The 14,441-nt window shown below is 32.8% G+C and overlaps 1 protein-coding gene across 1 annotated transcript in view; it reads right to left on the minus strand.

The window, feature by feature from the left end:
• LOC126978300 (LIM/homeobox protein Awh) overlaps window positions 1-11,934 on the minus strand; it is a 77,300-nt gene extending 65,366 nt beyond the window's left edge. Inside the window, exon 1 of the mRNA XM_050827053.1 lies at window positions 11,812-11,934. Within this exon, the coding sequence (XP_050683010.1) occupies window positions 11,812-11,817 (6 nt within the window). The 5' untranslated portion in view covers window positions 11,818-11,934. The remainder of the gene's footprint in view (window positions 1-11,811) is intronic.
• Window positions 11,935-14,441: the final 2,507 nt, after the last annotated feature.

Genomic DNA, 14,441 nt, shown 5'->3' on the forward strand with positions numbered 1-14,441 from the left:
GTATGTTTATATGAATTTATGTATGTTTGAGTAAGTATATTGTATTAAATATATCATTGCCTTGTAACCCATAACACAGGCTATATATGCTTAACTTGGGGCAAGATAATTTGTGTAAAAAGTGTGTTTATATTATTATTATTATATATAAGGTTATTCAATGTATTTGTCTGTCTGGACGCGATAAACTCAAAAAGTAACGAAAGAACCTTCATTCAATATTCACCATAATACGACTGATATATATTTTTTTTTTAATTTTGGTTATGATAATATTCACAAATATTCCTTTAATCATCATTTATTTTTCATCTGGACAGTACAGTCTGTTAAATAAGTTAATATATAAAATTATAAAACTCAAACTGACATAAGTTTAATATTCTAATTTCTTATTTTTAACAATATCCGTATTACTACTATCTGATTGTCCGTGATAAAACTTTAATACAGTGTAAGTAATCTATATATATAAAAATGAGTTGCTGTTCGTCAGTCTCGCTAAAACTTGAGAACGGCTGGACGATTTTTCTAATTTTGGTCTTAAATTAATTGTGGAAGTTCAGAAAAGGTTTAAAAGGTGAATAAATATGAAAATGCTCGGAATTAAATAAAAACAACAAATTTGTTTTTCCTTTGATGTGTCCATACATAATTTCTATGAGAGAATCTATTTACGCACGGTTTGACAGTTCTGCTGTGAAGCAATTTCATTACGACAGCAGGATGCATATTTTACGAAGTAATTTTTGATGTTATATTATTGAGAAATTCATATAAAAATATTATTTTATATATTATATACAGAACAACGTCTGTCGGGTCAGCTAGTAAGTCATAAAAAATAAGTAAAGTGCAATTATAATATACTGTCCTCTTATTGAAGAAGGATATATTAATCTGGAATATCGACATTTATTATTGTTTATTATCGATAATACCTATCACTCGGCAAAGTCGAGTTAGTAAGTCTTTTGTGGGGCGATGTATATGCTTTTACAACAATATCCCAGAAAATGTTTAAAACAAAAGTATTGCGTTATTCAAAAGAATTGTTAAAAAAAGTTTGTGTAGTAAAGTACTATAACATAAATGACTTTCTTAATGATACCACAGATTGGGAATAGAGTGACCGCCCTCAGGCTATTAAATAATAGATTTAATTGTGCAATTTTACTTTGTAAACATATTTTTTGATGAAAAAAAGAAATGAGCGCTGAGTTTGTTCCGCCCATTCTTCTCAGGCTTGAGGCATTCATTTTGGAATGGGTGGTAGTTTTTTTTTTTGACTTTCAAAAAGTGATGTATAATGAGTGATAAAAATATTTGGTTTTGATCTGTGTAAAATGGATTACTTGAAATAAAAACAAAGATTTCCTATTGATTTTAACTGATAATCTCTCCATTTTGAAGCCTATTAATATAATTTAGCTATATGTTTGGGGTTTGAATAAGGAATCTTATAAAATGCTGGTCATTTAGATTACAATACTCTTTGAAATGTTTGTTGAGTAAACAAACTTCGAAGGCTTCGCATGATCTACTTAAGAGTTGCTTCAACACGTTCAAGGTGCCGTACATGTAGGGTTGCCGCACATCAATAAAAAAAAATCTTTTTTAATGATATATCATACCGTGGTATTCTCACTGCATAAATAAGATAAAGATAAAGTATAGAATAAAGAAGAACAAAGTGAATGAATAATCTTAATCCTATGTTTTATTGAGTTTTGATTTAACTTTTTATTAATTTTTTTCTTATAGTCAGAACAATGATTTCCGTATATCATAAATTATATATATGTCGAAATATTTTAGTTTTATATTTTTTTTAAGTTTTGTACCAGGCCGGCAATATTATAATTTAAGACGTTAATATCAATTGTCAAATTAATAAATTATTAGATGTTGAACTGTCATGATGAAACTAATTGATGATGAGATTGAAGTTGGATGTTTATTATGAGTGTACATGTAAAAGTTTGTGAAAGAATTAATAGTTATTTATGCAACGGTTGCGTAATAAGGGCTATTAAAACACGAATGTGGAATTATCACACGAGGCGAAGCCGGGTGTGATAATAGTATCACATGAGTGTTTTAATACCTAATTATCAACAGTTGCATACAAGACTTTATCTACACCCAGAATATGAATCCTCTAAAAGATTCTGAAACAGTTAGCTTACTGCTAACACTAAACCACCAGTCCTAGTAGTAAGCTAATATCATTCATTACTGATTATTTACATATAAACTAAGTATTGAAACAATTATTTATTTTAGTAGTAATTTACATTTTGTATAGTGAGATAATTAAAATTCACTCGAATATAATGTCCTTTTGCAGCGTTTAAAATGAATCACTCATTTTTGTAAACAAAACAATAAAAATATCGAAGCAAAATGGCGGGGATTCGAATAACCTACTTTTTTTTTACGGTACGCGACGTTCTGGTAGTGTGGAACGCGCGTAAACGAAAATGTTCTTTTTTTGAAATTCATACAGATACCACGCATCGAGAAATAAGAATGTGGCTGTCTGTTGAAACTCTTTGCGCATGAAGAGATCGAAAAAAAACATAGGAGTGTTGTTATGAAATTCAGTACAACATTACAACACTCTTTTGGATGATGTAATGGTTATTAGAACATTGGGTGTTTTAATGTTGGCAATAAGCTAACTGTTTCAGAATCTTTAATAGAGGATTTAAAGCATGGGTGTAGATAAAATAGTTTAAAAGTAGACAATTTCGAATTATTGCCACGATCCTACTATATATATACAAGGAACGAAGTTCGGTAAGAACACACACCCGACACTATATGAATTTAGGTAAAAATCTACAAAAATACATAAAACGTTGTCTTATAGAACTGTGACACCCCTGACATACTTATTTGATATAAAAAAGTAAAGGACGAGCAAAGGATTATATGACCACAATTCCCATTAGAGGTCGATATATAAAAAATAAATCTATATATTGTGTATTGTATTGAAAAATACATTGATTTAAATGTATAAATTAAGGAATGTTCTGTTCTATTACAAACGATACGACAAAATAAAAATAAATATAAAAAAAAATCCATTAATAACTCTACTTTAGTTATAATTTAAGAATTAATTAATTTTAAATATTAATATTTCAAACTCAGTCATTTCTATTATTCTAGTCATGAACCCAACAGACGTTCTGCCTGAACCTTGCTAAGTAATGGCAATCTAGGTTAAAACTGAACTTGATGGGAATTAAAATTTAGATGTTAATTTAAATTTAAATGCTCTAATATGTAAATAGAAGAAAAAATGTTTTTCTTAATTCTAAATTTCGCATCAAGATTATAACGCCAATTCCAAAAGTTTGCCTAAAATCTAAACTAACCGGAACCCAATAGAACACAAAGAAAAATCTATTTGTATCTACCAAAATTGGTGTGTGTGTGTGTTTTTTCTTTAGCATTTAAGTGACATAAACACGTATTGAAGAATTATATTCATAAAGCGTTGATATATCAGATACCAGGTGGAGGCTGCTTTGATTAGATTTTGGGTACCACAACGGCGCCTATTTCTGCCGTGAAGCAGTAATGTGTAGGCATTACTGTGTTTCGATCTGAAGGTCGCCGTAGCTAGAGAAATTACTGGGTAAATGAGACTTAGAATTTTTGGGTTCTTCAAGTTTCTTGAAGAACCCTGACTTGAAAACCTGAGCGGCACTGCATTGTAATGGGCCGGGCGTATCAATTACCATCAGCTGAATTTCCTGCTCGTCTTAATTTCATAAAAAAAACCTACTAATCAATAATTAATGACAAACTGCCGACTATCATTTTGATTCCATGGAATCTACTGCTGACGGTGATAGTTTCAATGTAATAATGTGATATTTACAATGTTATGTTATAGAGGTTAAAGTTACTTACGTGAAACAACTCCATGAGTGACTAACCAAACAACGCCAAGAAGACATTCGCACCCTGATACATACCTATCATTAATATCTCCTTTGAGTCGGTGGCAGCGCTGCGGGAATCCAAACGCTTTAAATAACATATTAGCCACCAAAGCGACCGCCTTCATAACTCTCTGATGTGGAATAAGTTTGGAAAACGTAACGAATCGACTGATGACAGCCGATGCGACAACGATTTATCGCCTGCACCCGATCGATAATCGGATTTCATGTCGCGCGACAATTTCGATGCGCTAACCTTTGTAATTTAAACAACTAGCGGCTAAGCTATTTATGTGTTCCTGGTCCATTCAGTAGAAGAATGTTTGTGAAATAAATAACTTTTGATGGGTAGAGACTAAAATCTATGAACCATAATCCAGACTTAGGTAGGTCTATCTAAATAGATCTATCTTCTTCAATAAATTCAAGACTAAGGGGTGATAGTCATCCCCTAGTCTCACCCCTTAGTCTTTTATGCAAGAAGACGGCAAACGTTGCAAATATTTCAGTCTCAGTGAGTCTTACATGTTTGACTTGCCTTGGGGCCCAGAGGAGCGAAGAATGTACAAAGAACTATCCTCGCGCCTTAATAGGGCTACTGGAAACCCAAGCGCTGGCAACTATTTCGGTCGACGGATCAGCCTAGCTATCCAATGCGGAAATACTGCCAGTATTCTTGGTACACTTGGCCGTTACTAGAGCTTTAATTTGATTTGTTTTGTTTGAATAAATTTTATTTTACACAAGTTATCTTATTCATGCAACTCTTGAATCCCTTCTCAGAAAAACCTTTATTGGATAATTTAATTATTTCGGTACGAGGTCAACCGATTAATTATAACATAACCATACACATTACTCTATCAATCGTGTAGTAAATCGAATTTTATCCAACTTTTCAATACGATTAAAATTAACCAACGATAAAATTAATAATTTAAATGTGAAACCTTCTTCTTGTCGATGAAGGGAGGGCGATCAGTCAGAGCAATATTAAAGTACTTCATTTGAAATTATGTATACGTACATATATTGTAAATCAAATTAGAATATATTTTAATATGTACAAATTACAATTTCAACTCAGTTATTCGCATGAAAGTCTTTGACCTTTAATTCATGAATACGATAATCCTATTACGATATAGTATTGCGTAATAACGACAAATTTGCGTTCCTTGACTTATTCGGATTACTATGATTGCGTTGTTTACATAATCCGCGCAATACGGAGTGATTTCAATGAGAATGCTACTCAGTAGGAGGTACAGATTTGGCAGGAGTAGTATTTCCGTGAAAACAATACTTATCTGTTTTGGTGTTGTTTTTGTTTTGTAGAAACTTATTACAAAATGCTGTTGAGATAGGGCAAGATGTTGTATTTTATAAATACCCGTTATAAGAACTTATCTTTTCAGTAGTGGGATGTAAAAGTTAGTGAAAAATATGTAGTATGTAGTAGATTATCGAGACCATTTATTAATTTGTCAATATTATACCTATTATGACTAGATATTATAAGAAAAAATAAAATACCTTAACAAGTACCTAGTTTATAGATTTTCTAAGAAATTTTTACTCTAAATCAAATACTCATCATCAAACATTTCTTTAGCTAACTAAGAATTCTATTTCGCCAGGTGACTCTTAAGTAAAACTAGAGGTAAGCCTCTAATCTTTCAATTAATTGACCGCGTGCAAAAAAACTTATACGTACAGACGGCCCTTTATAATTGTGTGTCACTTTTATAACTAAACAAAACTCAAGGATTCAAAGATTTTTTAGACTTGATTCCTGCTGTGAAAATCCATCATAAGCCACATCCGTAAAATATTACTCTCACTATCTCGATATTTGGCGTTTATCTCATTGCTCTTTTCAAGGAACTTTCGACCAAATACAATACAAGTATAGATTAAACTTCCTGGTTGGTATCTCTATCCTCTGAGAATCCTCTTATATTGTAAGGGTTCCGCATGTTAGTTGGTTATCCTTTTCCATAAAACACAAAAAACTTTGGCTTTCATACAATTCAAGATTAGTTACTTCAACGGACAGATGCAGTGTTGGTAAGATCCCCACAAGATTGACCGACGCACGCGAAGATTGACAGCGCAGGACCGATCATCGTGGATCTTCGGGGAAGGCCTATGTCCAGCAGTGGACATCTTCCGGCTAATGATAATGATGATAATGACAATTCAAGCTGTATTCGATTTAAATTTAAATCCGTTAAAATATCAATGTAGAGGTTCATCAATCTAACGATGTAAGAATTTAGATCATGTTTAATAACATCTTATTTTCTATAAGATTAGTAAAGATTAATATTTTGACTACTAAATGAAAGATATAGAATATCTTTCATATATTAGTCAAAATCATATTGTATTTTCTTTGATTAATGCGAGTGTTAACCCGACGTTTCAAGACCTTTCCAGAAATCGTTTTCAGTAGGGGTTGAGATCTGTAAAGTTCTTGAAACGTCGGGTAAACTTAAATAAAAATTTAACTTTTAGGCAAAAATCTATTGTAAAAACAGTTATAATTACACGCGTTTTAATCCTTTAAAAGTGTTTTATTTAAACAAAATAATATTGTAATGCAAAAGGAAGGTACAATAAAAAATAAACAATGTAAAATGTATGTTTGTATAGTATAGAATGTTTTAGAATAATTTCGCGTATCTCATAGCAGTAAAAAATACAATGTTACTCTCATCATAAATTGAGACGAGTTTTTGATTTAACTTCTCGAGGTCGTCGGTTCAAGCTCCGTGGAGAGATTCGTTGGTTCCGGATAATACTTTGCAAATTGATTGACTCCATTTTAAATTCCGAACAACGTTGTTTATTAATGTATTCCCGATAAGTATTTAATGTTATTTGTAATTATCAATCCATAAAAAAGATGTTTTTTTTTATTTTGCGCCTGGCATATTTGAATAAATAAAATAGCATAGGCGTCACATACTCTTAGATAATTATACGCCTAGATAGAGACTCTTGCTGCTAGACAACCGATGAAAACAGGCCAGGTTTATTACGTTAATGTGCGTGACAAGACACGTCTTAAAATCGTGATTTGTATATGTCACTTTGGATGCAGCACCTTACAAACTTATTTGTTATATGTATCACAGCTCTTGTAAAATACTGTAATTGATTGAGTGTTGCCGTTGAGTTCTTTATATGTTCTTCTCACGAGCTCTACTTTTTCCGAACATATTATGGTAGGTAATTTAAAAGAACTATTTATAGTGACGATTCAAAAGTGCTTCATTGAATAAAGTTTATTTGGCTTGGACTTTGAAGGTGAGTGCTGATGTGCATCGGGGTCTCGTAAACACAGATATCGCATGCTGTTTGGATTTACACCCCGATGTGCCTTGAATTATGTATGAATGATGTATGTATGATGTACGATGAATCCATGAAATAATAATTAAGAAGTTCGCCTCAGTCATTATTGTAGATCTCTCTCATTAGCTGTGCCCTAACCCTGTGCTTCCCCGGGGCATAAAAAGAATAGGGAACTCCCAGACGCAAGGGTTTCGTTAGACGCGACTTAGGGCATTTACGAGAGGGAGGCTCCTTTGCACAGGATGCCAGCTAGATAATGGGTACCACAAGAGCGTCTTTTTCTGCCGTGAAGAAGTAATGCGTAAAGCATTATTGTGCTTCGATCTGAAGGGCCGTAGCTAGTGAAATTACTAGGCAAATGAGACTTAACATCTTTTGTCTCAAGGTGTAAATTTTTAGGTTTTCCAACAATCCTGAGCGGTACTGCATTGTAATTGGCAGAGCGTATGAATTACCGTCCGTCTCGTCCCTTATTTTCATATGAAAAAACTCTCAACGGCCACCGAACAATCTTGAATCTTTGCGAAAATCTTGCATTCAACGTGGTCTATTGTACGCATGATTGTCAAATCTTAATATTATTATGCGTAATATCCTCATACCTACTGCCTAACTTTGAATGAATGAATGAAGCCTTTATTGCAAGCAAACTAAAAAGCTACATGTTTAACTTATGCTGCAACTTAATATTCTATTTGATTATAAATATATTTCACCTAATATATGTTATATCTTATGTTAATCATTGCTCGCTTGTCCGCCGACAGAGGCCTCCTCCAGATCTTTCCACATTTTCCTGTCGTAAGTTGTTCTTCTCCATGATGGTCCAGCAATCTTTTTGAAATCATCTTTCCATCGAATCGTAGTATTTTCCGTTTAGAGTATAGTATATTTAAGTAATTTATTATTATGATATTGGAGTTATTTGTAAACAATGCTATATACGCTTAGCTATTAAGAATAAACATATACCTACATATAATCTATCATCTAACATAGTTTTTGAAGCCTAACTAACAAAATATGTGCTTCTGTTGCCCCAATAAAGAAATTCAATAATATTATTATATCTCCTTGCAGTTTATCAATAACTGCCGACCGTTCAGCGTTCTTGTACAGTTTTAACGGAAAGATCTACCTACCTTATCCTATGATTCAAGTTTGTATTATTTATATAAATCTTATAACTATATTTACAATACTATGACTACATAAAATTAAAACTAGCATTACGTGGAAGGGTACCAAGAATACTGGCAGCATTTCCGCCAGCTAGGCTGATCCGTTGACCGAGACAGCTGCCAGCACTTGGGTTTCCAGTAGCCTTATTGAGGCGCGAAGATAGCATTTTGAACATTCTTCTCGCCTCTGGGCCCCACGGGCCAAGTGCCTCGTATAAAAAATTATTTAGATTCAGATATTTACCCCATCATATATGAGCACTAGGTCAGAACAACTACAATCAGTCCAAATAAGAAATTGCATTTTAATAATAACAAACACGTCTGAAGCCATAAATAACTCCTTAACTAAATGTAAAGATTTCAATTATTGGTATGTACCAACAAAGCGAAGTCAAGTTATGGCCGTGTTACAAGCTAAAAGCATTAATTAAGTCTTAATTAACGAAAAATACGAACTTTATCACTTTACGCAAGGGCCGGGTGCATTAATGATGCACGGATCGTTACGTCACAGATTTGTAATTCAAATTTCGAATAAATTTAGAACTAAGAAAACCGCAACCGATGTTTTTCAAAACATTTTTAACTCATTACTTGTATTATAATGATTATGATTGTTTTTTTTTTTAAGTTAGGGCTATTGTCAATCCCTCGAGATGCCTTTTATAAGAACTAGCTGACCCGACAGACGCTGTTCTGTTGATAGACATAAATTTATATATATATATATATATATATATTTTGGAATGATGTTGAATATGCAAAAAATTAAAGCGATGGGAAATATGCATTCAAAGTTAATGAGTTAAAAATGGAACAAAAGCGTATTTCTAAATGATTTTTTAATATGTAGTAAGAAAATATTAAGGATTAAGATCGTACATTTTATGTAGCTTTTACATTACCGCGTTATATTTACCATTTAATTAAGGTAATTTATATATTATGTTATCCTTAAGAGATAGACATATACCCTTGCGGGACTTTTCTGTAGACCTATATAGATACACAATTCCACCATACATTATTTTTTTATATCTCAAAGAGTTTGGACAGCGTTTTCGTTGAAAGCTCCCAGATGGCTGTTTATTTCCACATCTCCAACAAAATATATCGTTAATGTATATACAAATGTATACAAAAGCTCAACAAATACTGAAACCTTCCTCAAGAACCACGCTATCCATTGATGAAACCAGCATGAAAATCGGCGCAGTAGTTTGTGAGTTTATGGCGAACAGACAGACATACAGACGCGGCGGAGTCCTTTGTTTTATAATATGTATTGGTATCAAAGTAAGGACATTTAAAAAGAAACATCCTTTTTTAATTTTATGCTAACAAAATTTAAATACTGATAACTATAGGACAGGATTCGACAATCTTATCTACCAATATTAAAAGGATAAAGAAAGGAATAAGTTTGGATGTTTGAATGTTTGTTGCTCTTTCACAGCACAACTGCTGAACCGATTTGGCTGAAAGCTGAAATGATGAAAGCTTATTCCTCGGATTGGGACATAGGCTAAATATCATCAAGCTATATACATATGCATAGTATTTTTACTCTATAGCGTCGACGCGGACGACGTCACGGGCAGCAACTAGTAAGTATATAAAGTCAAATTTAATTACTCCCATTCATCGGCATTTATTCCCTGAAACGCGTTATTATTGATTTTGATGTTACGAAGATCTAATTACCTACAACAATTTATCCTCAAAGCCGATGGTAGTAAATAAATTGGCGTTTATATTTGATTGCTCTATGAGTAATACACAGCTCTATTTATTATACCTATTACCAAGACTCGCAAACAATTCGTTTTTCGACGGAGACTTAAAAGATATATAATATCGTGTAAAAAATTAAAGTTAACTTTTTCATATATATATATCATGTAGGTATCTACATAACAATTTTGATATAATCATCATCACCATCAGCCGGAAGACGTCTACTGCTGGATTAAGGATTTCCACAATTTCCCCCCAAATATTTCCACAATGTGTTGCCAGTGATGACTTACGGTACGCAGACGTGGTCGCTAACTATGGGCCTTATGAGAAAGCTCATGGTCGCTCAGAAATGAGGAGATCCGTAGGAGAACCAAAGTCACCGACATAGCCGACGATCTGGTCAAGATCAACGGAATACGTTGGATGAGGGCAGCGCAGGACCGATTGTCGTGGAAATCTTTGATATAATATAAAAAGTTCATAATTATGATACTTAATAATAACCCAATAAGATATGATCCGAATAACGTAGTTGATTCGATGGGTTGAGTGTGTACTTACGGATTCACATAAATTTAAGTGTCTTAAGAGTCCACTATTATTTTAAATTTAAAATTATAGTTGTGTTTCCGAAATAATGTTACGTTTCCGAATGTTCACTCTCCTAAAGTATTTCAGGCTTACGTGAGTGTCATTATTAAAAACTCGCAAAAAGGTGAATCAATTTATTCTCCGCTACACTATTTTAATTCCTATGAAATGGCAACAGCGGCGGTCTAAACCCACATTAACCCGTCGATTACTTCTTGAACATTCTATTACCAATCTTTACTCATGTAAAACATAGCTGAGTGAATGCTTAGCATAATCTTTTATTTTGTTTTTATAGTCATTTGACAGTTGAAATTATACTGCTCTTAAGCTAAGACAGCCATGCAAAAGCTATTAACAAAGTTTTACGTGAGTAAAGTCTTAGTAAATTCTATAGGTTTCAGGCTTAGTTTTCAATAATATTTATTTATCGGATGTGACAAAATGAGCACGCCAATCGTTACATTTCCTTACCTCTACAATACTACATTACAATATCTCGTTAATCTCAAAGTTATAAACGGCATCTCAATTCCAGTCATCATTTTTGGATATTAAGTCTAACTAGTCCAGTAATTTTGGTAAGTACCCAAGGCACTGTTGAAATACAATACCTTATACTTCAAGGCAGTAAATTCTATACAAAAAAAGCCGCTTGCTACAAAATTCGAAAGAAGCAGAAAAGTTGGTAGAGTCCATATCAGAAACTTGAGTAGTTACCGTCAAAGAGTTACTTTACAACACTCATGTTTGCTTATTAAAATTTGTTTTGAGTTTTCAATAAATTAAATCAATGAAATTTAAATAAACAAATTTATACATAATGAGAATCAATTATATAATATATCTTAATATTCATTATACAAGCTTCAATTTGTCCTTTTAATGAGATAAAGTATAATTGATTGTATATTTGTAAGTCAATTTTATATTCATTGATCAAAAAAAACTTTTAATTATAATATTCTTACCTTCATATCTAGATTGATTCCCAACACCTTAATATATCACAGAACCAACCATATATAAATATTCATATCAAAACATCGCACTTTACACAAATCACGATTGCCACAAGCGAGCACTAACACCGATAGTTAGGTGTAAACTAAGAGAGATTGTGGTAATAGGCGGTGCTCAGAACGGGCCCCCGAACTTAAAGAAGAACGCCATTGGTGGATCCAGTAACGGGCGTGGATTCTATCTCACCCACTGCTGTAGCCGATGTACGGAACGTATAGATATACTAAATTTATGACGTGGTAGGTCTATCATTATGCACTGATATGACGAGAATCTTGCAGTATTTAGAACGTACAGTCGTGCACGATTATTTTGTTTTAAAGTAATATTTTTGTACATTATTCTCTTAACTGAAAACTGAGTGCATCTTACAATAATTATTAGGTTACGGCCGCCAGGCCGACTAGATAACTGGTTTTGTTTGTTTATAAACCTCTTCACTAGAGACAATAACTTCCTTACTTTTAGTTTTTAATATTGTTTTGCATAACTTGCAATGAGCGATTCTCTCCTAACACAGATTATCTAAATCTACCAGGAGAGTTTCATATGTGAGTGTAAATGACTGTGTACAAATAAAGAAATTTTCAATTTTCAATTTGAATGAAATTACTTTTGTTATATAACTTATCTTTTATGTTATGGTACATTAATAAATATTAAAAAAAATAAAATAAAAATATTTACAATGGGACTTTATGTAGCAATAATATAACCACCATTGTATTTAATGCACCAATAAACAAATTTAATAAAATATATTTGTTATTGCGTTATCTAAAACTCTACATAATTCGGCTGCCACTCATCACTTATTATGATTGGTAGTCATTTGTACAAGCACGAATGATTAGCATCTCTAATAAGACTGCATATAGTCTAATATAATATAGCTCTAATAGCCTAAACACATGATCGGACATGGTACGGCCGAAACATCGGACGCGGTCTGGCAGCGGACCATATTCGATCGTATATCGCATTGTAAATCGCACAAAATTATTATTACCATCCGGAACGTACCGAGTACGACGCCGAACCAATTGGTGGTAGGCGCCCGTCTGATACTCCGATCATACCTAATCCGACCATGTGTTAAGCCTTTAAACAGTATAATCCTACGAGAAATGAAGTATCTGTATTTCCATCATGGATTCCGATATTTATTGGCACATCAATAATAGATAAAAAGTTTTTTAATATATACCTGCTTCCATCAAGCCGCAACCATAATGTAGGTACGTATTCTCCAATAATACTTTCCTGTATATCAAAACAGAATAACTCAAATATGTTGGAGTTCGCCCTACTCAATAAATTTTCTTATACCGCATTTATACCTGTATATGTCGCAATATATAGGTATGTATAAGAGCACAAAAGCACTCAAATCTAAGCTTGCAACGGAAAAAGTTTCTCCTTGTGTCGGTTACTACGTCAGCTCACGAAAAACTGTTCACGTTTAAAATTAAATGGGAAATGAATAGGATTTAGGTCACCGGAATTTAATGCTGTTATATAATTTTAGGAACCCTGAATTCTACTGAAATTACATTCGCTAAATAGTAGCCGAAGATAGATAATAGTTCAATCCTAGTTTTCTCATTTACTAATGATATGATGACAAAGATATATAAAACCCAATATTTCACTTTATTTGGTAGAAAACCGTTATTTTTCCTAATATTTACTAGTTTTTATACACGACAGTATGTATGTATAATAATAATATAATAATATTTATATAAGATAAATAATGAGGTACAAGGCGAGTAGGACGTTCAGCTGATGATAATTAATAAGCGCTGCCGATAACAATGCAGTGCCGCTCAGGATTCATGAAATACCCCAAAAAATTCTGAGTGGCATTACAGTTGCGCCCGTTACCTTGAGACATAAGACGTAAAGTCTAATTTGCTCAGTAATTTCACTAACAACCTTCAGACGGAAATACAATAATGTTTAGACGGCAGAAATAGGCAACGCTAGATTATATGTACCACATTTATAATCTAGCCGGCATCCTGTGCAAAGGTGCCTCCCACTGGTATACTGGATTAGGAAGAGTTAAGACAATATTGAAACACACAAACCCCACACAGAAAATGATGAAAATAATGAAATCAAATGACTATAGTAATCAACGCAATTTATGTCTTATGAGTTATCATATAAGGTGTATTATCTAACATTATCTTATACTAATCATTTACTCAATCACGTCCTATTAATACTTCTACGTACCTTTAATTACTAATTTGCTGATTTTCCATTACGTAGAAATGTATTTATTATGAGTAGGTACGCTAGCAGGAACAGCTATCTTGCTGTTGTTGAGCCTGTGCTGGTTTTATTAGTATTTTCACAAACTTTATTGAAAACATATTCTTGAATATGTATAGACAGCAATGATGCAATGCAACTGTATAATAAAATTCAAATTTATTCGAATTCGGAAATCTATGAACAGAAAACTACGCACCGCAAAATTCTACGCCATTTGCATTTGTAAACGAATGGTTCGTTATAAATTCTGCGCATAGTTCTCATATTTCCATTTTACATTCCAAAATATGCT

Source organism: Leptidea sinapis, chromosome Z (assembly GCF_905404315.1).
Source record: "Leptidea sinapis chromosome Z, ilLepSina1.1, whole genome shotgun sequence".
NCBI lineage: Eukaryota > Metazoa > Arthropoda > Insecta > Lepidoptera > Pieridae > Leptidea > Leptidea sinapis.